Source organism: Leuresthes tenuis, unplaced genomic scaffold (assembly GCF_036924035.1).
Source record: "Leuresthes tenuis unplaced genomic scaffold, fLeuTen1.0.hap1 SCAF_14, whole genome shotgun sequence".
Lineage (NCBI taxonomy): Eukaryota > Metazoa > Chordata > Actinopteri > Atheriniformes > Atherinopsidae > Leuresthes > Leuresthes tenuis.
The window spans coordinates 5,481,225-5,508,763 of NW_027325368.1; the positions used below are offsets into that span (position 1 = coordinate 5,481,225).

Genomic DNA, 27,539 nt, shown 5'->3' on the forward strand with positions numbered 1-27,539 from the left:
TTATAGTATGAACACCAATTATGCAAAAAAGGCACAGGAAGATCATTGCTTAAATGTTTGTAATCACATAGCAAACAAGCCTGCAGCTGTTAGAATTGTATGTGAAGCATCTATGCAACAGCAGATTTGAACATGAAGTATTTTGAACACAGTTGCAGTGTTACATGGCCACTGTGAGGCCTCAGTTGTGCCCACAATTCTCTGGATTCCCATCAGTAAGGGAGTATAACTGGGCCCTTGATTGATAGTTTTGTACAGCACAGCAGGCATGTAGTAGGAGTAGATATAATAGAAGCCTTAACATCTTCAGTAACATCTGCATTTGTGAAAAGAAAAGTAATTGTGCAGTAAGAGCAGTACAAGCAACACCATTAGTGATGGTTAGCTGTGAAATGCTTTTAATGGCTGTGCTGGTTTCGGTTGGATTAACAGAAGTATCAGAAATATTATTCAAAGTAAAAGGAGCAAAAATAAAAGAACCTTCATATTTTTTTCCCCTGTCTTCTTCTTTTCAGATCTTTGATGGGAACCAAAACCCAACAGATGAAGTTCGTGCCTTCCTCCCCAAACAGACTCTGACTCGCTACATTCGTATCCGCCCCATATCCTGGGAGCAGGGCATCTGTATGCGCTTTGAGATCTACGGCTGCAGGACATCAGGTAGCTTAGGGGCTGTAGCCACAAAAAAAACTGGTCCTCTGTTCGAATGCCGGCTGGGGAGTTTGCATGTTTTCCCCTTGGATGCGTGGGTTCTTTCCGGCGTTGTTCCACAGTCGGAAAACATGCATGTTAGGTTTAATTGGTGACTCTAAATTGACCATAGAAGTGAGTGTGAGTGTGCATGGTTGTTTGTCTCATTTGGCAACCTGTCCAGGGTATAATCTGCCCAATGGCAGCTTGGATAGGCCGAACCCCCCTGGAACAGGAATGGCAAATGAGTTGATGAATGCTTTAGATAGTACACAAGCTTGAACTGGCAGTCACACTGGCTACGGTTACTGGGTGCGACATTGAACCATTGAAGGTGGTCCTTGTCCTAAAATACCTGAAGAGGAGTACAACCTTTGTGAGACATTCTGCCACTTCTAGCTTTCACTGTAGGAGATCAGTGTCATAAAAGTATAGCCCGACTGCACAGATGTTGTCTTTAAGTTACTGGAATGATGGTTTTGTCAGAAGACACTACGATTATGGAAATAGGATTTTATTAGAGCAGAGCGACAGTCTTGGAATGCTTTAAGTGGCTGCAAGTTTTAATTTGCATGCATCAAAAGAATGTCCGGAAATTTTCACTTACACTCAACTGGTTTTACAAAAAGATTGAACTCTGGTGCACCGAGGCCCATTTGATTCTAACTACATGCAGGAGTAATTCATTCATCATCTTCTATACCTGCTTAATCCAATTTAGGGTCGCGAGGGGGCTGGAGCCTATCCCAGCTGTCATTGGGCGGGAGGCGGGGTACATCCTGGATGGACCGCCAGTCCATCACAGGGCCACACCGAGACAACGAGACACACAACCATGCACGCTCACAGTCACTCCTAGGGACAATTTAGAGTCACCGATCAACCTAACCTGCCAACCTAACTCCCCACAGAAAGGCCCGACCTGAAGCCCTCCTGCTGTGGGGCGACGGTGCCGACCATCGGACCACCGTGCAGGAATAGTTCAGCTAAATTAATTTCAAGTTTGTTTATATATAGTAACAAATCACAGCAAATGCCATCGCAATGCACCTCAAAGTCTATTTTAATCCAGTTTATTGCAATAGCGTCATAATCCAATTAAATCAAATTCAATAAAATCCAAATTAGTCCAATTCATACAATCCCTATTTTTAAAGGAAGTTTCCTTGCTAAGAAAACCAGTGCTGTGTGTTACATAGGAAACATGCGTCTTTCTCACTTTAAGTTGATTTTCTAACCATGTACCTCAACATGCACCTTCTTACACCTGCGTTGCAGTTTTACCAACACCAAACGCTCTCTTACCCCTTTAATCAGTGACGTTTAGCCTGCTTTGCTGCTGGTTCGTGGCTCTTTTTCAGCGACACGCTTTCTCTGAATGATTTCTCTCTTTTACACGTTGTTAATCACACTAACATCTTTATTGCCTCTGGGATGAGAAACTCCTGCTGCTCTCATTTGATTTGAAATAACGATTGTTTCCAAAGTGAGCATAAACTCCCACAGAGGGACACAGGCTGCTGTGGACAGGTGGTTCAGGAGTGACTCATTTAAGCTAAGTTTCTCTTCTTGATGGGACATTTTGTGCCCTTAAGCTCTGAGTCGTCGGGGTTTTCCATAAAGAACACTGAGTAGCTGTATTTTCACATTGTGGAAGACTGAGTCTCCTCAGGAGCTGTTGTTCATCAGCAGATATCACTGTGGAGGCATTTGTCAAATGCAATGAGGCCGGGTATTAGATCTAACTTGTTGAGGATAATGGATTTAACTTGGCTTGCATTGACCAGGCAATTGTATCCAAGAATGTCAGGGCTTGACTTGGTTTTCTTTTTCCAGCTTAAGTGTACTTATTTAGTCATTATCCCTGAATGTTTTCTGATTCTTTTAAAATAGCAGCAATTACAGGAAACAGGCTGTTGTTCGGCATTTTGTATTTTCCCCCTCAAGATCATGAGTTTTCAACTGTCAGCGAGTCTGTTAGCGTGAAAAAGCCCACGAGGCAAGACTTAAACTTCCAGCTGGTTCCCAGGATTTCTCTTCTCTCCGTGAGAACGGCATGCAGAAGAAAAAGCTAAATCTAAATGAACTTCTCTTTTCCCTTTTCTGGTCAAATCTTCAGTCTAAGAACAGAAGGATCTGTACAAAGTAATGTGTGAACTGAAAAACCCCTTGAGGCAGATAAAGTTAACTTTACTTCAGCTCAGAGTAAAGCAGCCAAAGCCCTCTGCCTACAGTGCTGGAATGATTATGGACCGTAATGCAGAAGGCATACTCGAAGGAAAGGCTTTTTTAAACAAAGGAATGTTAAGAGAATTGAAAGGGTTGGAAGGCTGAGACACCCTGGATATGGTGGGAGGGGAGATAGAGCAGGAAGGCATGGAGTTAAGGGTTAATGTCGCTTAAATCCAGGTCGAATGGTCGACTTACTCAGACCTGGCCTTCAGACAGGTTGAGAGGGATGGAACCATTTGGGAAAGCCAGGGTTGGGAATCCTGCAGGAGTTGATGAGGAAACGAGGAACCATGTATGCTTGTTTGTATATGTCAGTCCCTGCTTTGCGGCCTGTAATTTTTAAAGCAGCTACACGCTTGGTTTTACCAATGGTTTAAATTCTCTATGCAACAGGCCTTCTCTTCCAGCCTCTGTGGCAATGTGGTGAAACCTTCCCCCGGGGGGCAAACGCTGGCAGGGCATTTTAACCCTTCATTTGCATCACGACGCAGAATAAATACAAATAAATGTGAAGCGAAAACATGGAAATAAATGAGCTGTGTTAAGAAAATACATACTATAGGCAGAGAAAACATAAAGGACAAATAATAGAGAAATATATACATAAAAAAATTAATTGTAAAATGAAAACAAACTACATAGATTGGAGGTAATTTGGAGAGAATAAATAGAGAAAGAAAATATTAAGTAAAAATAATACAGAAATTTATACAGACATAAGGAAAAGAATCAATTAAATGAGTAAAATTTAAACTTAAATGGTAAATAAATAGGTGTAATAACAGTAAATACAGTTGAGGTTTAGTATAAATATCAATTAATCTCACATTGAATAAATTGATTATAGTAAATATTTACTTCAGGCACATTAACTGCTGATGCATTTATATTTTTTCATTTATATCTGATTATGGCAGTTTTAGTCTTCCATATTTAACATTTTTTGCAAAAGTTTGTTTTTTTTCATTGAAAAATAATCTAAAATCCTTCATTTCAGTCAGTGGAGACAGAAGAGTTAAAATCACTTTAAATACCAGGAAACAACCTGAACTGGGATAGTTTTATTCATCTTTTCCCAGATTCTGTGCTGTTTATCTTGGACGTTAGCTGGATTTTTGGTGCCATGTTAGAGGATGTAGGTCCAGATGTAGTCTGTTTGAAAACAGAACATTGGTTTGTAACACTTACTAAGAAGGATGCTATTGCTTACCTGGACCAGTCTTACTGCTGTTTTACTCTCAAAGAATAAAACTCTGATTCTGTGGTATTTTTATTCCTGGGTTTAAACGCTGCAGCAGCCCCCAGAGGGCATCAACCAAAAGCGCTGACTAAAGCAGCGACAAGATTATGATGGCTGTGGCGTTTCTTATCACTGGCCTCTCAGAACTTCCCTAACCACTGCCCTCTCTCCTCTTGCTGTGCAGACTACCCGTGTTCGGGGATGTTGGGAATGGTGTCGGGCCTGATCTCAGACGCTCAGATCAGCGCCTCGTCCTACACCGACCGGGGCTGGGTGGCGGAGAACGCCCGCTTGCTGACGGGGAGGACGGGTTGGACTGGGCAGCAGACCAAGCAGCCCTTCAGGAACGAGTGGCTACAGGTTGGTTCACACCTCAGCTGTAGTTTAATGATGAGGCTAAACAGAGAGTCTGGGAATGGTGCCTCTGGAAGAAGCACTTTTTATATTAAAAAAGTCCCGTATCATTGAGCCGCCTTGAACTGAAGCGAGATCTGTCATGGGTCACGGCCTAAATGTGGGATGATGGAGAGAAGAGCGCAGTCTTGAAGCATTTATTTGTCCAAAAAACACAGAGAACACTTGGAAAATAAGGTAAAAAGGAAACACGAGAGGCTTGAGAAGTGAAGAGGCATCAGGGGTCTGTACAGAGGGAACTGATGACAAAATAAGCATCAGCAAAGCAACCCAGGTGGGACGAGGAGAGGAAGTAAAACTCAACAGAATAGAGGAAACTCTGCAAAATGAAACAGGAAGTGATTAAAGATCAACAAGGAAACCGGAACATAGGAAACTTCTGAAGACAAAAGCATCAGCTGCAAACATTTTACTGGTTCCATCATTTATTTCTCCACACAGCTTTTCAACTTGAGTTATTATTAGATGAGCCTAAAACTGATGAGTTCACTTGTTTCCAGATGAGGAGCCACTGAACCACATCCTTATTCTGTGCATTAAACTGCAGTTAAACTGCTGTTTTTCCCTGTTTTTCCCTTTATTTTTGTCATGCATCACAGGGTGATGGGGTGTGTTTTTGCTGTGCAGTTCTTTTATCGGCACTGTAATGCAACATTAACTCCTTTGCAGGTGGATTTGGGCCTAAACAAGATGGTGAGCGGCGTGGTGATCCAGGGGGGGAAAAATCGCGACCGGAATGTGTTCATGAAAAAGTTCAAGGTGGGCCACAGCGTGGACGGCGAGGAGTGGACAACGATCAAGGAGGAGAACACGACCAGGCCAAAGGTTGGTCCTCTTATACAGAACTGAGTTTGACTGCCAGGTTACTGTCATATGCCTGATTTCATCATAGTTAGTTTAGTTAAATATGTAACGCAGCTTTGTAAAAGGCATAAATGATTCCACCTTTTGTGTTTGGCTCCTGGGCCACAGACTAAAAGAAAGGCAGATGACACGGAATAAAAATCCTCTTGCAGTAATCTCTACTTTCTTAAAGTCTTCAGACACTCATCAGGTCACAGTGAAACATTGAGCTGCTAAATAATACTATCAGTGGAAGAACCAAACGGAAATGAACGATCACAGTCGGATTTAATGATTTAAAGGACCCCAGAATGAATGATCTGTGTGCTCCCATAGATTTAGCATTTAATCTTTTAGCTGGTGTCTGCTCATTAATTCACACCTGACCAGGTGTTGTATGTGAATACATCCTACATCCAGTCCTCTATAAAAGCCAGTTACACCAAGAAATGTTAACTATCTGATGAGAATGCTTTGAAACCGGTTTATTTCCACAGTAAAAAGCAGTAAGTGCAGGAGAACAGCACAGAAGACTGGTTGCACTGAGTTGGAAAAGTCTAAACCCTAATTTTAATTTCTAATATTACAAACCCAGCGTATCAAATGTGGAAACTGAGGCATTTGTTGGACAGGAGGTTGTGCAGTAGCTGCTGATTTTGTAGGTTTTGATGCTTTTTCTTCTCATTATTTAACCTAAAACCACTTTAAAGACTGTTTCAGACCCTTCAGAGTCCGTGGTTTAAGATATATTTGTGCAAAACAATATTTCGTTCAAATGACACTCACGAAACTGTCTGAATTCAGACACCTGTTGCTCTGATACCTTCATCCGTGGAAGCAGAAGCCAGAAGTTTCTGCCTATTGCCTATCCATTAGAGGAAATTCGTGCCACTGCTGCTGAGACCCTGCTTCCTCCCCTCAGCTGGCCCCGTTGATGCGACATCCTCCTCTATTTGTTCCAGATGGCAGAGACGAGGAGGTGGTTGGCCGTCAAACTCCTGCTGATTTACTGCAGACGGAGATCTAGATGCTGCTCCGTCTGTCCTTTCAGCGACTCTGCTCTGTTTCCTGCAGTTTTTTTGGTTGTTTTTTTAATAAAACCGCTTCAAACGACGAGGCAGGAAGGCCTGAGCCGGTACATGTATTTGTGCATGTACCAGGCTGGCTGAGGCACACATGCTGCACAATAGAACTGTTCTGTCGGTGCAGCACTCCAGCAGTAAGCTGCAGGAGGTCCATGCCTCCACTGTACACATCTTTGAGTGATTATAAGTTCTGCAGAAGTTGGGTTTTTCTTCATATAATGACGTTTTTTAAGTGGAGACTGAAGATATACCTGCAAAAACAGAGAGACCCTGAAGACCACCGCAGCCAAGTTCCCTTCATAATCCGAGAAGTATATTATTTAGTATAATATTTTCTCTTTAATACAATCTGTAATCCTGTAAAGTACAGAAATAAGACTAACATGAGCTTTTCTCTGAAGTGTCTCCTCATAAAGAGAAAGGAGGGCGGCGTTGGATGACGTTCAGAATAACACCCGCTTTAAAAACACGTTCAAAGTGTCTTCTGAGCTACGTTAGGTTAAAAAAATGCCCTCCTAAAGAGTTTCACGTGGAAACATTTAGAAATCAGAACTACTTTGTTTGCAGTCAGAAAAGGATCATAGAAAAACATACTAACATAACTATGAGGTCATTTTGGCCTACATGAGCATACAAACCATGGGCTGCGTAACCACATGTTTCAGATGCAGCACATCTGACTGAAATCAGTGGCTCATCGTTTGGCTTCTGCTGAACTTCATGACATGAATCAGGTGTGTTGGACCAGAGAAATATCTGAAAGGCAGAGCAGGACCATGACTCAGCGTTGTCTTTGGGCTTCATTGTTTAAAGTTTGTAAAACACACTATTGTTTGTTTGGGAGCACACGTCAGAATTACGATTGCCATTTTTTAATTTGCATTTTGTGGATTTAAATTTTTTCCGCTGTTTCGAAGAAGACTTGATGCACATCTGACCTGGCAAAGATTAAAATGTCATGACTCACCAGCTGTTTCTGGTCTGAGTCGACAGTGACGTCATTTAACTGACTGATGTCTTCCAAGATGTCAAAATATTCCCAGAGATTTAAGTAATTTTTGAACAAGAGCTCTCTTTTCTTTTTGTGGATGTCCACTGCAGTATTTGTTTATTTTTTCCTTCTCAAGATTTAATTCCGGTTGCTACTTCTTCTACTGAATTACAACAACTAGCAAGGTACTCAACACTGCCACCCTCTGGTGACACTACACAGCCTAGTTTATTTAACTTTAACTTGGTAACTTGGTCTTTTTCACTCTTATTTTTCTAGATTTTTTTAAAAGATCACCTAAAATGTGTTCCACTGGTGAATGGAAACTCAGCTACTGTCCAAGTTTAACAGCTATTTGCTAACTTGGACATAAATGCTTTAAAATGAATGTTGTCTTCTTTTTTTTTTATCACATGAAAGAATCGAGTCGTGGAGAAAACAGACAATAGATATAAATTAAACTTATACAGAATGGCAATAAATGATAACAATAAAATCACCTGACTTTTAAATGTAGTAAAAATCCAGAAATGCAGCATAATTTTCTTTTTTTTTTACATTAACTGAAACAAATGTGTATTTTTAAAAGGCTTGTGAAATAAAATGATTGAATATTGTAAAGATTATTGTTGAAAAAAGCGGCATGTTTGCGCTTTGTGCACATTTTTTATCTAACCTGGTTAGCACTGGCTAATTAGAAGTAGATCCGTGTCGGTAGTGTAAATAAAACTGTAAACACCAACGTTTGATTATCAGTCAGAGTGAGTGCGATTGATCGGGAAAAAGATTACATAACAAAAGAGGCAGATTTATCTTAGAGGATAACATTTTTAAGCTGTTTTTTTAGCTGTTTAAAGAAATGCATCTAAAAAAGGCTAAAACTGCATATATTTTTTTAAAAAACAAACTAAATATGTTCCAAGAAGACTTTGGAAAGCATGGTATGATCCGAGTACAGTGTCACATGTGGCAATAAATAATGCAACGATTAAATAAAGTAAATCTCTGCTTTTTGATAAGTCAGGCTTATGGAAATGTCGGTGGCTCAAACAGGCAGGGCTGTATTTGATGTTTGCTGTGCCGCTGCTTGGCTCTCAGTGCAGCTGTAACCATTTTCATCTGTGCTGCTTCCATTTTAGAAATGGGAAAAGATTGGCCTCTGGTTCTGATTTCCTGATCCTGCCCTCTGTTTCCTTCTTTTATTCTGTTTCAGCTTCTTATTAAACTGACGGATGCATGATCAGTAAAAGTGCACGTCACTGCTTGTTGTTTCGACTCACTGAGGTTTTTAGACAATTATGAGCTCTATTTAGAAATAACTGTGAAGATTCTGCTCACATGTAGCTAAAAAATTGTATCAGATGGTGCATTTTGTACATTTTCACTCATGAAATCTAAACGTTAAAATCTTTCACTCCATAGGTGTGATAAGTCGAGGCTTGACATGTTTGTTTTTGCATTTCCCTCAGATATTCGTGGGAAATCAGAACCATGAAATCCCGGAGCTGAGATCAGTCGGTCCACTTCTGACTCGCTTTGTCAGGATTTATCCGGAAAGAGCCACCGCTGAGGGCGTGGGCCTCCGTCTGGAGCTGCTGGGCTGTGAACTGGAGGGTGAGTCCCTGTTACCACCCAGAGACATACTGATCTGGGATCATGTGTTTTTCAATCATATAATGAGCAACATGAAGACACAAATAGGGCTTTGAGGATACAGCAGATCTGTGTTTCTCACACATGTAAAGTAGGAAGAGGGCAAAGTTTAAAGTGGAACAGATCAGACTGTATGACTGATTTTTACATCCTGACGTTACCCAGAACCCTGTGGGTTCAGTTGATCCTCCAAACAATAGTGAATAAAATACAGTAAATAAGGCATTATAAATAAGACAGCTGATGTAAGGCAGGCTAAATGAGACCACTGTCAATCAGTTCACTTCCCCCGCCTTCCCACAGTCCTCCTACATTAACTACAGTTTTCATGGTTTTCTCGCCTGTATTGAATTGAAGCCTCTATCTCATTTTCAAGTTTGAATAAGAGTGAAATCTCAGGACACTTCATGCTTTCTCAGATTGTTTTGAATCATCCCTTTAGCAGAGTCACAGCCAAACACAAACGTCTAGACTGATTTACCAGACTGAACGGTGGCACAAAGTAACTGTGGGCCTCTGTTTGGATCAAGAATCTTAACAGCCTCAAATCTGACATACAAACACACACAACATATTATACAGTATTTAATATGTACTAATGGTCACCAAAGACCATGAAAGGCTTTTTGATATTTAGTAATTACACCATATGTCACCTGAAATCCATTGTTAGCAAAATAACATGTTAGCAAGTTAGCAAGCTAACCTGCTAGCATGTTAGCTTACTAATTAGCTGGTATGTTAGCATCCTAACTAGCTTTTGAACACTTATATGTTGTTTATTGGCAAACAGAATTTTTGTAGGCTGCGATTTGGAATCAGAGCTCCCAAACTCTTGTGGGTTTTTTTCATCGGTATCTTTTCCTGCTGCTGTTTTCTATTTCTGAAACAAATCTTTGTTGTGGTAACAACCACATACTGACAGTCGCATATAACATGCACAGCGTGGCCTCCTTTCCTCTGTTGTTTATACTGCAATGTGACATCGTAGGTGCCACCGCAATGACAGTTGGTGAAATTACCCATCTACCTTGATCCGGTACTGCCTGAAAAATGCTATTAGAGACTGCCACTTCAAATTTTAAAAACAGCTCTGTGGTTAATGTGTTAGCTGTTACTTTATGATCAAATTGAGGTTGATCATTACATGGCACGCTCTAACCCAGTTCATCCCAATTCCCCTTTTCCTAAATCCAAAAAGGATGAATAGGATAGCGTGGGTCTTCTGTGACATTTCTTCTCTGTTTGATCAGTCTACATATGTGGCAGATGCTGACAATCCACATCTAAACAACAATACCTTTTGATTTGTGACACTTGCTGTCATCATAGGTTGATACCTGTCATGTCAAGATACACAATCGTTGTTTTTTCCAGCATCAAAGCACATTTTCATCACCTTCACTTTGAGTTTGTAACATCAGCTGAAGTGGAGGCTGTAACATTTTTGTATATCTGCCTGGTATTTCCCTTATTCTAGAAAACAAAACACACAAAACAAGACAATGTTGAAAATATTCCAATGCAAACATTATTGTTTGATACTTCTGCATTAATGTGCTCGCTGGCTCTGTCTGCCAACTGCCTACACTTTGGAGGAAAGAGGGAACAGATGAAAGGCCGAGGCATGCCATGGCAGGTCTCTGTCTGCTGCTGCAGTGGTCAGAGCCGCAGGGGAGGCGGAGGGGAGGCGGAGGGGAGGCAGGGCGCGACCTCGCACAGGAGGTGATGGAGGAACAGATGACGGGAGGAAGTGGGCTCTCTGGTGGAGTATCTGGTTGCCCTGCGGGTAGAATGATAAGAATCAGCCAAAGCAGGCGAGATTTTTCTACGTCGGTGAGAAGAGGGAGCGGATTAAGGGGAGTGTTGGAGATCAGCTTTGCAAGAAACATGGAGTCACGGGACGTCCTCTTTTAATCTGTTGACTTCTAAGAACTTGTGAAAACTTCAGGACCTTTCAGCAGCTAATTGACTTATTTGTTTATCTGCACCAAAAGTACAATTTTGGAGGTGGGAGGCAGCGCAGAGGGACTGACAGGCTGTTTATCTACTTCACAGCTGTTGGCATAAAACTGATAGCAGCAGCATTTTCACATATTTTTGTGTAAACATTGAATTCTTAACACAGCAGCACAGTTTTTCAGACAGTCAGACCTGTTGCAGCACACGCGTTTATCTCCCTTTCAGAGCCTTTACCTTCCAGCACGTCTATTTTTAAAGACACATAAACAATATTTGCAATAAAAGCCAAGTGTTTGACCTCTCAAATGGCTTTTATTTGATTTCTGTAGTTTTTTCAGAAGCTGGAAAATTGAGGTATATGTAGACAGACAGACAGAAAATGCTTTTGAATGAATGAGGGAGGTCCAACACTCAACATTTCAAATTAAAATCCTTTAAACAGAACAAGAAATACAGAAATGTTCTGCAGGTTCAGAGAGCACAACTAGATATGAGCATGAGCTGCGATAACGGAGACGAGCAGCGGATACAGAAAACCAGCCCAGTCCCAGCAGAAATGTGCAACAGCAATGTTTAATCCATGGTTAAAAATCTTTCGTTGCTAGGCAATCGTTTTGTGTGTAACAAGGTTGAGAAAACCCAACTAAATTATGATAAAAATGTCCTAACTGTGTTTGTTGTAGCAGTAGTTAGTAAGGCATTTAGGTAATTTAGGTTATAAATGTCTTATTTACTTCATTCACAGTGATGCACCTTGATACTGTTTCATCAGTATTTGCCAATTAAGACTTTAAATGATCAATATTAGCATCAGAATCAACACTGACATCTCGCTATGGTCACATTTTGCCTGGTTTTGGCTTAAAAATCTTCTATGAAAGGTGAATATACCATGTTTTAAATGTGAATTCCAGTTGTTTTCTTTTGTTTTTGCACAGTTGGTCCTAATCTGTATCAGCATTCAGTCGAAATTAGTTGGAAATGATCAGATATCAGCAAAAATGTTAAATCATGCATTGCTTTTTTGATGTTTTCTGAGTATTATCTTCTGTGTTGTCAGATGGTTCCTGGCCTGCTTGTAGTTGTGTCACGTTACGCTCTCAATACCAAAGAAAAAAACAAGTAAACAAAGAGATAATTCACTTATAGAATGGGAGTAGCATCTGGCATGGCAGATAGTTTCCACAAAGAATAGAGGATGGATTAAGAAAGGTTCTGAAGGAGGATGTCTGCGTCAAGTTAGCCTTCAAAAGGAGACAATTGAGACGAGATATACGTGCACACGTACATGCAAACCATGTACAGCTGCATGCTCAGCATATAGACACAGACATCAGCAATCACATTAATTATCCAAATAACAGCTTTATTTGTGTTTATGGTGAAGTTTGCTGCTTCATTAATGCAAAGTTGTGACCTCAAAGGCCCTCAATGCTGAACATATGTGCTCAAAGAATTTTTCAGTCGAAGGTTGGAAGAGTAAGATCCCATAACGAGCAGTTCATCTGGATTCATTGAATTACTGACACTCACACTGTGTTTCTGCTAATTATCAGAGAGCCATTAATGAGTCTCTTCCTGTCTCAAAGTCATCGGGACGCCGACTCGAGCTCACACAAACACAAGCAGAGGGAAGCTAACGAGCTTAGCAATGCGCCTGCAGATCGGTTTCTCTGAGTTAAATCAGCTGCTCTGTTCTTACATCCACGCTGCTGTGGGAGCAAATCTCCATCCTGCTTAAAAATGCAAAAAAAAACAGTTCAATTATATGCAGACCATCTGGGATTTTTATCCTGCTTTTGTTGATTCAACTTCAGTTGGTTGCATTTCCATAAAAACATGTCACTCGACTGAAAAGAAGAATTTAAAGAAGAAACAAGAGTTTCTGTTTGTTACTTGTTGCTGGTCTGTGTGGTCGCAGAAGAAGAAGAACAAAAGCCTCCATATGTCGGACGCCTGCTCGAGCAGTTGAGCTCTGTGGTGCCCAGTGACGCCCAATTCTTACGAAAAATATCTAAAATACTAACTGATCTGACCACATTGCACGTTTACATGGAAATTGAATTAAATTAGATGAAAAAATACTTTATTTATCCCAAAGGGAACATATATATATGTGTGATGGTCCATCAAAGATGCTCCCAAGCCCAGAGAAGTCGACGCCGCCTCCGTACCAGCTTAACAAAAGGCTTTTATATTTGCACAGTAAAGCCTTAAGCAGCATTTTTAGTGTTACATTAAGAGTGTAACTCTGTATTGTAGAGCTTGACAAAGGTTTTCCACTGTAATCTCTTTTCCATTTGGTTATTACGTGCACAAACGCCCTTCATCTGGCATCAAAAATTACAGTTAAAAACTGTATTTCAGCTATTTTTCTGTATCTTTCTTAGTTTTTTGATAGTTAAATGGTTTTCTCAAACATTTCTTGACCAACTGGAGATCCTCTGCATATCTTTGCTCCTCAAAGACTCTCAAACGCCTCTCAAGCGTTCATTTTTAACCTCCTGACCAACCCAGAATTGCCTCCACTTGAATGTGTAGCAGACCTGAAATGCAGGAAAGTTATGACGGTTGTGTAAAATACTGCTTATTGCATAGTTATCAGCGTGTAATGCTAATTAATGATCGCCTGGTCACTTAACACAACAAAGGGCAAATCCCACTGGACTTCTGACTTACAACTGGAACATTGTCAACTCAGACATGAGGTCATTCCCAGATTTAAGCAGATTGAGTTTATATTTACTATAAGACATTATGAAACCAGGAGAGAACTGTAGCATAACAACTAATGTTCATTTGCCATATATTTCATATTATTTCCTCATGAATCAGTAAATTCCTGATGATGAAACAAGAGAGTATTGAAAAAAGGCCATTATTATTTGAATTACTCTCATGTTCTGTAGCCCAAAACCAGGGCTTGAGTTTCTAATAGTTTACATTTTATTTGCATAGTTTTTAAGGACCGGTTGCTTTAAATGCTCGGATTTATCTCCACTTCTGCCGGATCTGCTGTTAACTCCATGTTTAACTTCCTGTTCTCTCCATTATCACTCACACGTCCGTCTGCTTTGCAGAAATAACCACCACAGCGCCTCCCACCACCCTGCTCGCCACCACGCTTCCCCCGACAACGTTTGGTGCGAGCACCATGGCGCCGACCACAGTCCCCGACACGACAGCGAGTATGGGCTGCGAGGAAGGACAGGAGGACTGTGACGAGGAATCGGACACGCCGGACGATGAATCGGACACGCCCTTCGATGAACCGGAGACGCCCGTCGATTACGACCCAAAGATGGGTAAGTTACCCAAACTTGTGCTTAATTAAAATTCGATTACCCGTTCAAATTCTCCTTCATCTTCCCATTTACTGTCAGACGGCGTCATTACGAATGAGCCGAGCTTTGAAGGCTTGGAGTAAAGAGTCTCCAAGAGACGGAAAATACTTTAAAGTGAAAAATGAAGACCTGGGCTCTCATTTATCAGCCGTGCTTACAAACAGACGTGTGCATTATAGTAAAATAGCACGAGTTTGCAAGAGCATTCCCCTGGAAAATGTGCATTTACCGCCTTATAACGCATAGAGTAACGTGGAAGATCAGGGAGTAAAAAGGCATCGCCGGCATCACAGCATGCAACCACACGTGCCCCTTATTTCCTTGAAGAAATATTTGCTCTAATTATGTTTAGGTACAAACAGACACCTTGAATATTTGGTGTCAAAACTTAAAAAGACACCTGCGACAAGTGGTTGTTGTGGCTCATCTGATGCTTTGTCAGCTGCTTCTGAGCTGATAGCGCTTCCCAGAAGAGATCCCGTTAGATTCACCCGGTATACCGTTGATTTGGGACCTGTGGTGCAGAGAGATGCTAACCAAAGAGTCAAGGACACAGAGCGGCCATTTTCCAGCCTCCAATGCACAGGATTTTTGGCTAAATTCCAAAATAAATTCAGTTCCTTTGGACAAATGGCATGAAGTTTGTAATATTAGCACTCCTCTTCTTTTATGTTTTGTTTTGCTTTTATTTGCATTAAACATGCTGTGTCGTCTCGCACATGAAATGCACGACACAGATTCGTATAGACTGAGCTGAAGCAGCTTCTGCCTCGGTAACAACCGACCGATCTGTGTTTCAGTGAAGTTTTTTCCTTTGCCCTTTTGCCCGATGTTTCCACGTGTTTTTCAGAGGGATGTTTTGTTCCCATACGTGGTGCATTGAGGGCCTTTCTGAATAGGCAAGGCACGTTTATTTGTAGAGCACAAGGCAATTCAAAGTGAATACAAAGGACAGTGAAGGTTTGGAACTTACTTACCAGCGTTTTTATCAGACCGGCGTTTGAATATTTGATGCAGACAGATTTTCTTTTTTTTTTAGTTTAAATCAGAATGTAGAATATTTTCAAGGTTGATAAACGGGGGCCCTGGTTCTTATTTTCCGAAAGGACAGGTGTGTTGTGTTTGTGTGGGCGGGACAATCCTCTCTGACCTTTGACCACACCCTGGCTCTATCCCATCTGCCCGTAACATGAGGCACAATGGGCACCAACCCCACCACGGACATACCAGCTGAGGATGTCCGCCACAATCTGCTCCCATGTTTACCAACTCTGTCACTTTTCAGGTCAACTCGAACCACTTTACAAGCTCCTAGTTTGCACTAATTCAGCCAATACTCGTCCTCATGTCGTGTCACCAGCAACACAAGCTGACTTCCATTAGACTAAATGGCTTTTTCAACGCACCAGTTCACAGATGAGCCCGACTCTGCTCAGCCCAGACACGACAGGATGCAGAGAGGAATACTGATAGATCAGCTCTCAAATGCATCCGCTGTACTTTTATCAATATTTTTCATCTGATATGCCAATAAATGTTGGTTAATTGAATTGTGACAGAGGACAAAAGGTGATTATGTGTTGAGACAGAACATGAGGAGGGAAAAGGGGGGTGAAGAAGAGTCAGATGTGAAGCAAAAGCAACAAAACTGTGAGGAAACATGTCGGGAAAGACCCAGTCTGCTCTGATTGGTCAACTGATCAGGCTCCGCCCACCTTTTTATAACCTTTTTATATGCTTGAATTCAAAATTGTTTAAAGGGACACCAAATTTTTTGCATGTTACCAAGTCAAGACGAGTCACAGACATTTGTAATAATGACAAATTGTAGAATATCATCAATAATAACCACTTTATTTTGTTTAGTGGGTCTCACACTGATGTTTATATGACAGATTAGATAAAAACACACATCGAATTCAAATGAATGGCTAAAGGCTGTGTGAGGCTAAAAAGTAGATAAACCAGCTTAAGTAGGGTGTGTGTTGCCCGGACTCATAATCGTGTGGATTTTGTATGAAACCAACAACATGTTTTATATTCATGGGGATGATGGAAGAGAAACTAGGAGCTGCAGAGGGAAAGAAATCAATACTTGGTATGAAACTGTAGAGCAATGACAGAGACACACACATGCAAAGCCTTTGTTTTGGTCCTTACACCTTGTCACAGTTTATCATCTGGTAATTCAAACCGTTTGGAGTAAACGGACGTCATGAAGAGAGGAGTGAATCGGCAGAAACGTGGCAGCCATGACAGTAAGGCAAAAGCAGCTGGAGGTTAGACAGTGAAGGGGCAAGAAGATAAAGGGAGAGTTAAGTAAAAGAGGAATGAAGGGAGGTGCAGTGAGAGCCGCAGAGGAAGAATAAAGGCCTCATGGGCCTCAATTAGCCGAGCTGAAGCATCGCGTGAAGACAGCTTGGGGTTGGGAGGGGAGGTGCACGGTCAGCTCTGCATCCTATTAGCCTCTCAGAAACAACATGTCCGCTGCTCTGAGATTCCTGTTTGGCGGCGGTTCACCACAGCCGCCACTCCAATGCAGACACAGAAAAAGCAGGGGGATTTCTCATCATTTTCCAGTTGAAGTTGTTCTTTCCAGGAGGCCACATACACCGATGTTGGTGGCATCCTTCTCCTTTCTGATCCTGAACATGTGTTCATACTGCTGCTGTTTTCTATCAGCGGGCGGAGCTGAGGATGTGGAGGAAAATGCCCTGCAGCGCCACATGTTGTATACAGTCACAAAAGGCTCTTTTGTTTGGCGCTATGTGCCATCTATGGGCTTCATAACTTACACATCAGTGATGCTACAACACCTGGAGTTCTTTCTGCAGACTGTGTCCTCTGCCTCCCAGTGAATGAGGCAAATTAGTCAGTGAACGCAGCAGGAGATCATATTATTTAACTTTGCCTTTTCTTTGTATGCAGTTAGCCTCATAGGAGCTTTACAAGGACTTCTGGTAACACATCATTTGGCTCCCTGGAAAGTTTTACAAGAGCTGATGAGGGCATTGTGTGAGGGAGGCAGCTCATTAGTTCATAAAATACTTGTGATTCGACAGAGGATAATTGATTCCTTAAGGTAGCTTTTAAAACCCTCCTAAACATAGTTTAAATTGGTATTTTTCTCCAGAAAAGATAGACTTACAATCCTGTGAAAACGCTAAGGTTTTATATGTCAGGACCTTGTAAAAAAAGAAGAATCTGAAGGAGTAAATTAACATCGCTGCTCTTCATCAGGTCTTGAAATGAGTTAAATACAACTTCAGATAAATAACAACGTAACATATTTCCATGTGTCATTATTTATTTAAACAAAACTGAGTCAAAATGGACCATCCTTACTGCTTCCACAGGAACTAAGGTGGTCAGTAGCAGCCAGGTGCTGCTGATCAATGCACCTGATTAATTGATCAGTCAGTGTGAGCAGCTCTATAAAAGCAGAAGTTTTGCTGCTCTGCAGCATTCAGGTGTGTTTTAACACGATGCCAAGGAGGAAAGACATCAGCAATGATCTTAGAGAAGCAACTGTTGCTGCCCATCAGTCTGGGAAGGGTTATAAGGCCATTTCCAAACTATCTGGAGTCCATCGTTCTACAGAGAGAAAGATTATTCACAAGTGGAAAACATTCAGGACAGCTGTCAATCTTCCCAGGAGTGGACGTCCCAGCAAGTTCAGCCCAAGGTGAAGAAGCCCAGAGCTACATCTCAGACTCTACGGGCCTCAGTTAGCATGTTAAAGGTTAAAGGTCATGACAGCACAGTTAGAAAAAGACTGAACAAGGATGGCTTGTTTGGAAGGGCTGCAGGAGAAAGCCTCTTCTCTCTAAAAAGAACATGGCAGCACAGCTTAGGTTTGCAAAGCTGCAGCTGAACAAAGCACAAGACTTCTGGAACAATGTCCTTTGGACAGACCAGAGCAAAGTGGAGATGTTTGGTCATAATGCACAGCAGCACTTTTGGAGGAAACCAAACACAGCATATCAGCACAAACACCTCATACCAGCTGTCAAGCACGGTGGTGGAGGGCTGATGATCTGGGCTGGTTCTGCAGCCACAGGACCTGGGCACCTTGCAGTCATTGAGTCCACCATGAACTCCTCTGGATACCAAAGTATTCTAGAGTCAAATGTGAGACCATCTGTCCCACAGCTAAAGCTGGGCTGAAACTGGCTCATCAACAGGACAAAGATCCCAAACACAGCAGCAGATCTACAGCAGAATGTGTGAAAAAGAGAAGAATCAAGGTGTTGCAATGATCCAAAGTCCAGGGTTGCAAAGTGTGCTGGGGTTGGATGAGCCTTTATACCGGCCTGTGGTTCTTCATGTTTCTCTGGTTAAGGAAGTGACAGCACAAACATTAATAATGAGTTTGTTCAGTCGGCTCCTTACAACGTGTTTTTATCTCCTCCCTGCAGCTTATCTGTGGTTCAGCTGTGACTTTGACTTCTCGTCGTTCTGCGGTTGGTCCAGAGAGACCGGTTCAGGAGCAGAATGGTTCATGCAGACCAGGGAGGCCGCGGCCATCCACAGAGCGCCGACCCTCGACCACAAAGGTAGGACACCTGCATGTTTGAACCAGCGGCACTCAACAGATGCTTTGGGAGAGCGCCTGATGTTGCCAACCGGCTGTTGAAAAGCTTTCAATAACACTGTAAAGGACAGAAAGTTGGAAAAGGTGAACATGGAAGAAGTTAACCAACCATCTCAGAGTCTGTATGTGGTGTCAGGCCCATACAGCAGGGATACCCACATCCATTCCCAGAGCGCCGCTGTATCCTGTATGCAGGATTGAGACGTTTCCCTGCTTCAACACACCTGATTCAGATTAAATGGATGTCTTCAAATGATCTGCAGCAGCCTGCTAATAATGCATTGATCTGAGTCAGGTGTGCAGAAGCAGGAAAACATCTAAAACCTGCAGGACAGCGGCTGTAGGAACGGATCTGGGTGTCCCTGCCATACAGAGCCTGGGAAACATGACCCCCAAAGTCAAAAACACGGAAATGGATCATTTAAGGACATATTTTGGGCTATAATTTAGTGTCCTTTTCAAACAAAACTCAAATATTTGCCTGAAATAAAGAATTTCTGCATTCAGACAGAAGCCAGTGCACACAGCTTTATTTCAGGATTCATAACAGCAAGAACAGCAGCTGCTTTCTTCTGTCTATTCTAGACGATCTTGATCTTAATAAATCATTTATAAATGCTGTTCGGAGTCATAAGAACAACTCTGATGGCACCTTGAAACAACCAAAAACAAGTATCAGCAGCAGCTTTGCAAAGGAATGCAGAGAAATAAAACTCTGTTCCCATAGTGACACGATGAGCACCGAAAGAAACGGAGCAGGAGCTGCAGATGCTCTGAGCTTTCAGAGATTTTAAAAACCGAAGGAACAGCCTTGAACTCTGAGGCCTTTCCTCCATTCAAGCCTGATGGATGTGTTGGGTGTTTGTGAGGAGACGGCAGAGGCTCGAAAATGAATGATTTCTCCTTGATTTCTTGACTTAACCAAATCAAAGCCAGAAAATGAACTCTTTCTGACTGCAGGTCAGATTTTCTCTCGAAGTGTGCTGCTACTGAGCCTTTTGTATGCACCAAAAAACCTTGAGAGATCCTTGAAGTCTTTTAGGTGTGTGGGACAGATTTTTACTTTATGACAAGACCAGAACACTGTTGAGAGTTTAGGGAGCTATTAATGTCACAATGCAGCTTCCTCTTAGTTGAATTAAAGCTTTCCTTCCATTAAAAATGGAAAAACAACAGAATTACAGGCTGCATATTGTGTCAGGAGCACTTTCTCTGTCTCACATGGTCCCTGCTTGTCTTTTGCTGCCCCCTGCAGGCGAACCGGGGAATTTCATCTACATGCAGCTGACGGGCTCAGACGCTCCCAGTAAAACAGGCGAAGGCAACGATGAAGAGGAGAAGGTGGCCAGGCTGGCCAGCCCGCCCATCACCACGCCGTACATCTACCTGTGCATGTCCTTCTGGTATCACATGTTGGGAGAGCATGCGGGGGCTCTTCACATCAAATACAGGATGGATGCGAAGGCAGAGGGGCAGATCCTGCGGGTGGTCAGCGGCCATAAGGGCAGCCAGTGGAGGGAGGCACGAGTTCCACTGCCACACTCCACCCTCTCCTATCAGGTAACGCAGGTCTGGATGTTAAAGGGCGTCTTGTTAAAGTGACAGCAGGGCTGACCTGCTGGACTCTGTTCTGGGATTTATTGAAGGTGGTCATCGGTGGCGTTTTTCTGCCTCAAATCACATTCATGTCATTAAGCCAGAGACTGTGAAAGTGACTACAATACGAAAAGCAAGGGAGAAGAAAGTATAATAAACCAGGCAGAGTGAGGTTTCCCTTTCTTATCGATGTTCTTTACGGTAAATGACACTCAAGCTTTCACTTTTGTCACACTTTACATATTTTTATCCCAGAATGTGAGCTGTAAGCATAAAAATGTTACAGATTTTTTTACTTGTCTGAGAACTTAAAACTCAAGTTCACATATCCTTTATTCTCCCCGAGGGGCAAATTAGTTTCACTGTAGTTAAAACAGCAAAACAGCACATTTGACGGGATAGATCGTTAAAATAGCAACAAGTCATTTAAGAATCTAGTCACTGCAGGTTGAAACGAGTCTCTGAAAATATCTGCGTTTGGATGGAAGCAGCCCGAACTCTGTCTGTTTCTGCTTTTAGTGTAAAACAATCTCTCAAAAGTAGAATCCACATCAGAAAGCTTTCAAACGGGATGCTGTGGATACTGGCTGCGCCCCACCAGCTGAGACCGTCCAGTTAAAAAGTCCATAAAGACGTCATTTCTCAGCTAAAATATGGGGTTGAACACAGTTAAAAGCAGATGAGAAATCAATTAAAAGTAATCTTACAGAGCTTGTTGCACCTTTGAGAGTTTTTCCAGATCATTTTTGCTTTTTTTTGGTGGTTGACGGTGCAGAAACCGGAAAGTTTGACATGAGGAAATGTTTCCTGAGACTTTGGGAGGGTTTCTTATGGAAGGATGAAGCATCGTCTGTGTTTTATAAGCACTGGCATGTGACACGGTGCGTGCTGTTGTCTGCAGGTGGTGATCGAAGGCGTCGCAGACCGGCACAGCTCGGGCCACATAGCTGTGGACAGCATCCAGATCATGGATGGACTCGATCCTGCAGATTGCAGGGGTGTGTATTTTACCGTTTTATATTATTTGAGACTTCTGGAGTGATGGCACTGTGCTTAATCTGATGGAGGTTCTGTTATTTTACTCCAGATTTTACTCCAGATACAGACGTCCCGACACCGACTGAGATCTTCATGCTACGTAAGTAACGTGCACGACCACAGGAGCACTGGCTCACTGAAAGGTGCAACATGGCAGTTATAAGCACTGCTATTCTTTACAGATGGAACAGTCCTAAAGCAACAGAAAACCAGCCAGAAGTGCTTTTAATGGTGATAAAAAACTGTTAAACTGATGCCAGAAACTAAATCTATCAACTGATTTGATGCTGTTTTCACATCTAAAACAACTACTGTTTGTTTTTATATTCCATAATTAATTAATAATACGTTCTTTACTGTAACAGCGTGAGATGATGGTTAAAGTACTGTGGAAAAGCCTTCAGCCCACCTTCTAATGTCTTTATATTTTGCTTTAAAGCAGCCAGATCTTCTTGTAGCCTTTTAAAATGGTCTTTATCAATAGTTCTGCAGGCTTTTTGAGGGTCTTTCAAAGTTTTTCTTTGGACATTTTCTGCTTTTTCACTCATTTTCAGTCCAGTCCTTGTACCAGTGTTTTTTGTTTAAACCACTTAAACTCTGACCCATGAATCCTATAAGCATAAAAAAGGCTCCTAACTCATGGGATAAACCAGTGTTGTGTCGACACATAACAACAGACAACTTAGCAAATAACTAGTTTTAAATAGTATCTTTAGCCACTTTGTTACTAACAGCCTGTCACAAAGACATTTGTTCCCATTTCTTTAGTTGCATCTATGAAAAACAGCAACGATAACACAGTTTGACAGACAGAAAATAGGATTTCTGCAGCAACAAGCTGATTCCCAAAGAGCTATTAGCTGAAAACTTGGCATATCTCAGCATGGTGTGCAGTGTGTCCTTAAAACATTTGAGGAAACTGGACAAGTGGAGGACAAAAGAAGAAGTGTCAGGCCTAAAAAACTATCTACAGCAGATGAACAGGATCTGAAAGTGATGTCCTTAAGAAAGAGGAAAAAATCCAGCTGTGACCTGACAGGACCTGAGAGATGCATCTGGACCTTCAGCTGATCCATCTACTGTTGGCCCAAGCCTCATCAGAAATGGTCTCCATGGAAGGGTGGCTGTCAAGAAGCCGTTCTTAAGGAAGGGAAACAGGGAGAAAAGGCTGAGCTATGCCAAATGACACAAGAAGTGGACTGAAAATCAGTGGCAACAGGTCTTATGGAGGGATGAATCCTCCCCAGAGCCCGGACCTCAGCATTATTGAAGCAGTGTGGGATCATCTGACAGAGAACGGAACAAAAGGCAGCCCACATCCAAAGAAGAGCTTTGGGATGTCCTTCAAGAAGCCTGGAGAACTATTCCTGAAGACTCCTTAAAGAGATGACAGAAAGCTCGTCTCAGAGGGTTCAGGCAGCTCTGTTTTTACTTTAAATACTGTTTTTACATTTATATTTCAATCCATTATTGAACCTATTTCCCATTTTCTTGACAATTTATGAAGAAATGAGGGACGGCTGAAGACTTTTGCACAGTTCCATGTAATCTGTTGAAGTCAGTCCCAATAATCAAGTGAACAAACATCCAGGTTGCGATCGGAGTTCTTGCCTTTTGTAGTTTCCGTTAAAATTCAGAACCACCAGTTTGGCGTCTTCGTGACCTAACCTAAGTGTTTTATTCTGTCTCTTGCAGCTATGGACGCTATCTCTCAGGACACGGATGAACTCGGCGGCCCGGGCAACATGCTGAAGACCCTGGATCCGATCCTCATTACCATTATCGCCATGTCCGCGCTGGGCGTCTTCCTGGGCGCCATCTGCGGCGTCGTCCTGTACTGCGCCTGCTCACAGGGCAGCATGACAGACAGGAACTTATCTGCCCTGGAAAACTATAACTTTGAGCTGGTGGACGGCGTGAAGCTAAAGAAGGACAAGATGAACGGACAGACTAATAACTACTCAGAGGCGTGAGCGACAAAATGAAGGACGGAGCTGCAAGCGCTCCGCCAGCGGACTCGTTGACACAGCCAATCAAGAGAGAGGAGCGTGGGGCTGAAGCCACCAAATGGGACGGCAGGGTGGGCTGACTGTGAGCCGATGTAATTTTTTTTCTCAGGAGCGGCAGTGGAACAGACTGACCTGTAGGGGGCACTGTGTATAAAGCAACTGTACAGCAAAAAAAAGTAAAGAAAAAAAAAAGAAAGAAAACTAAGGATTATTTGTGTTTCGGCGTGTTTTGTTGATTTCATGTAATCACATGCTGGTGTTGAGACCAATTCAGATGAAAGTTTCGTTTGTGTACTTTTACGGAAAGAGAAGATTCAACGTTTTGTTTGTTGTGTTTTCTTTCAGCTGCCATCATTTCACGGAATGAGCTAACTTTGTGAAATTCGTTGTCCGGCTCTTTAACTGAACATCAGTCCCAGTGAGTGTGTGAAAGCGTGAATGCAAATTCATCTAAGGTGTGCGTGTGTGAAGCCGGCGCCGCCCCGGCCCGTTGACCTTCGTCCAGCTCCGACAGTGCCTTTTTTTTTCCTCCAGTTTTTCTGTTGCCTTTGTTTCTGCTGGTTGTTTTTCCCATCAGCTGGCGTTCCTTCCGGGGTTCCTACACAGACTGTGATCTTAAAGCTGCGAATTTTTCTTGCTTTCAATTAGCTCGCCACAGGCGTTGGTGTACATCTGTAGGTCCTCATGCCTTGTTGACGATCGCACTGACGTGGACTAAACTGTTAAAGTTGGTGTTTCGGTTCTGGAGAGCTAAAGAAAACTATGGAATTTCCCAAATGGAAAATGTGTAGGAGCCCTGAATGCCTCATTTTCACGGCACATGACACATCCAACATATTGTACATAGGTTTTAATATATTTTAGCGCTCTTTTCTATAGAAAAAGATCAGTGCTGCGGTATCCTTTCTATGTTGGAATCAAAGTTTCAAACAAGTGAAGTGAGAGTACGGAGAAAAACCTCAGAAAGCCTCAAGAGAAGCGATGATTTGTTTTTTCTGTACAGGGTAAAACAGAAAACCTCAGCCCCCGAAGATGTTGACACCAAGTCGAGAGGGAATCATTGCTCACAATCATGAATCTGTGCTCCTCACTGACACATAAAGAGACTGTTAAACCTTTGGTGTGTCCAGCAGACCAGGAGCCACCACAAAGACTTGGGGTGACTCTTTTGGGGATCTTTTACTGAGCTCACGGGATCGGGATGCAGACTGTCTGACCACGAATTATCGTACGCTGTGTTGACACTCTGCTCTCTGTGAGTCCTGACTATGAGAGGAGACATATTTGAAGGATCTGTAATGGAGGTAGATGGTGTTGAGCAGCTCCAACAGAAGCTAAGTGCAGAAACAACGATATTTTACATATATTTTACTTATTTCGTGCACTGTAGGTTCATCTGTTACCCATCAGCTGTGGTGGTCTGATGAGGTGATCAGAGCAGGGAAAATAAAACCAAATGTTTTGTTATTTACATTTTCTTAAGCTAACATTAAGGAGAAGTTCTTTTAAATAGATTGAATTGCAGCATAAATGCTCATTTTTATCACATTTTGGTATTTGTTTTTGAGAAATTTGGTTCGTGACCTGGATTTTAACCCCTTTTTACACAAGGAGCATTTTCTTCCCTGTCGTTGTTACAGTTTTCCATACAGAGGTGATCCCTGAGGGGAAGGGGACACAACAAGATCTGACTGTTAAAAACCAAGAACAACAAGGCTTGTCCCAACAACATACATAGCACCTTATAAATGGGTGTATTGATCTCAAAAGCCAGAAATTACACCATTAATCATGTCTCCCTCGATGGTTATTTATGCACATTTGGAAAAAAAAACAATCAATTTTGCAAAAAATATGCGTGACTGTGGTGGTTTTTGCCTTTTTTGAAAAAGTTGATGTGCAGCAGGGTAGGATGAAACACTTTTTCGACAAGTTCTGACTTAGCAAAGATATTACTCTTGTGATTGGTCACATGAGCTATATCGAATAAACACGTCAATGCTCACTGACGTGAAACGTTATTTGCAGCCAATACCGCCACCTGCTGACAAGTTTTAACAAACCAGTTTAGTCCCATTGAAGCAGTTGGCGAAGCCTCCCTGATCAGCGTCTTTTATGAACGTTTTAAAATTTACGATGGAGTATTAGGGTCACACTAAGAAAGTTTTAGGTTTTTTTAGTTCTCATTTTGAGAATAAAGTAGAAACACAATTTTCGATAGATCTCTATAAAAGAACTTTCACTTATTGCCACACTGTGCTAATATGCTATAAGAGAGAGAAGTTTCTTGTTACTTAAACCTATCCCGAGGTACAATTTCACCAGTTCATTTAAGCAAAGCATTTTGTACGCCTATGCGCTAATGCTGGTTTGATTTATTCTGAATTACTTCACTTCAATTTTGAAGTATTTCAACTTTATTCTCGAAATTTCAACTTTATTCTCGAAATTTCAACTTTATTCTCGAAATTTCAACTTTATTCTCAAAATTTTAACTTTGGTGTCAAAGTATTTCAACATTATTCTCGAAATTATGACTTTGTTCTCAGTGTTTAAACTATATTCTTGAAATTTCAACTTAATTCACAAAATTTCGAATGTATTCACGAAATTTCGAATGTATTCACGAAATTTCGACTTGATTCGAAATAATTTCATTCTCAAAAATTTCAACTTTAATCTCAGTATTTCAACTACATTCTTGAAATTTAAACTTTCATCTTGAGGTATTTCAAAGGAACAAAAGTCCTACCTCTATTTTTTGTTTTTCAGTGACCGTTATGAAATTAGCTTCGGATTGAATCAATACTTTGATAAAAACTGTCATCTCTCTGGTATTGAAGACAAACCATGCCAATATTCAACAGTTGATTTCAATGAGGGCAGAATTTATAAATAACTAACTTTAAAAAAGGGCATTGTTTCTTTTTGTGTGTACATCAGATCTGCCCGTTTTAATGTAGCATTATATCGCAATTTTATTGTGTAAAAAGAGACGCAGGTCATTTAGCCCAGCTATTACTTCTTTCCATTAACACGTTGCTCTAAAAACATTTTTAAACATTCAGTTTTACTGTATTTTTACTACAGTAAAAAATTTTTTTTACTGAGTTTGAATAAAGAAAATCAACTGTTTCACACTTAGAAAAATCACCTTTTGTTTCCTCCTTAAAATGTTTGTTGTGCTCACATTTACAGAAAATTAGCAAGAAAAATTAATTGATATCAAAATGTAAGTTCAGCCGGGCAGAATGTGTCTGTTTTCAGACGTTTGAGCTCCTTCCCCTCGCGGACGTGAAAGGATGCTGCAGCACTCGACGAGAAAACAAATGTTGCACTGATATATTTAAAAAAAAATCTATGTGTTTGATGTTGATTTATGAAAAGAGTGGAAGGAGAGGAAAGTGTTATTGTTGCTTCTTTCGAACATGGTTTCAGATGACAGTGTTTTAATTCTGAAATGTACAATTTACAGATGTTTTTCATTCTTGGAAAAGCTTATATGCGTCTCTTCGAAGCGTAATAGTTTTATTTACTTGGTATAATATCACCTTGTGTTTTTGTACTGTCACTGATGTACGTGCCATTGTTTTATTAATTTTCTTTTCTTTGTAAGACGATGTTTTATTTTCTGTACCGTTTATGTGATTTTGCCGTCTCTAAAAAAAACAAAGGAGATAAGGAAGTAAAAAGAATTGGATAGCAGTGAGGCCTTATGTGACTAAAAGTATTGTTTGTACTTTGACTTTCTGGGCAGCACCCAGACTCATTCGTCTCTGTTGTTTCAGACTCCCATCACTGACTATTACATTCCAAAGAATTGGGTCAAATAAATGTTTTAAGTAAAA

At 41.5% G+C, this 27,539-nt stretch overlaps 2 protein-coding genes across 3 annotated transcripts in view; both read left to right on the forward strand.

Annotated features, from left to right (window-relative positions):
- Positions 1 to 17,936, forward strand: part of pard3ab (par-3 family cell polarity regulator alpha, b) — a 447,253-nt gene extending 429,317 nt beyond the window's left edge. For both annotated transcript variants that reach the window (XR_011907558.1, XR_011907559.1), the window contains one exon: positions 17,925 to 17,936. The gene's annotated coding sequence lies outside the window, so the exon portion shown is untranslated. The remainder of the gene's footprint in view (positions 1 to 17,924) is intronic.
- LOC140268733 (neuropilin-1a-like) overlaps positions 1 to 27,539 on the forward strand; it is an 89,189-nt gene extending 61,650 nt beyond the window's left edge. Inside the window, exons 8-17 of the mRNA XM_072363703.1 lie at positions 516 to 660; positions 4,347 to 4,522; positions 5,246 to 5,401; positions 8,965 to 9,109; positions 14,191 to 14,415; positions 18,873 to 19,010; positions 20,304 to 20,608; positions 21,546 to 21,642; positions 21,732 to 21,782; positions 23,378 to 27,539. Of these exons, the coding sequence (XP_072219804.1) occupies positions 516 to 660; positions 4,347 to 4,522; positions 5,246 to 5,401; positions 8,965 to 9,109; positions 14,191 to 14,415; positions 18,873 to 19,010; positions 20,304 to 20,608; positions 21,546 to 21,642; positions 21,732 to 21,782; positions 23,378 to 23,655 (1,716 nt within the window). The 3' untranslated portion in view covers positions 23,656 to 27,539. The remainder of the gene's footprint in view (positions 1 to 515; positions 661 to 4,346; positions 4,523 to 5,245; positions 5,402 to 8,964; positions 9,110 to 14,190; positions 14,416 to 18,872; positions 19,011 to 20,303; positions 20,609 to 21,545; positions 21,643 to 21,731; positions 21,783 to 23,377) is intronic.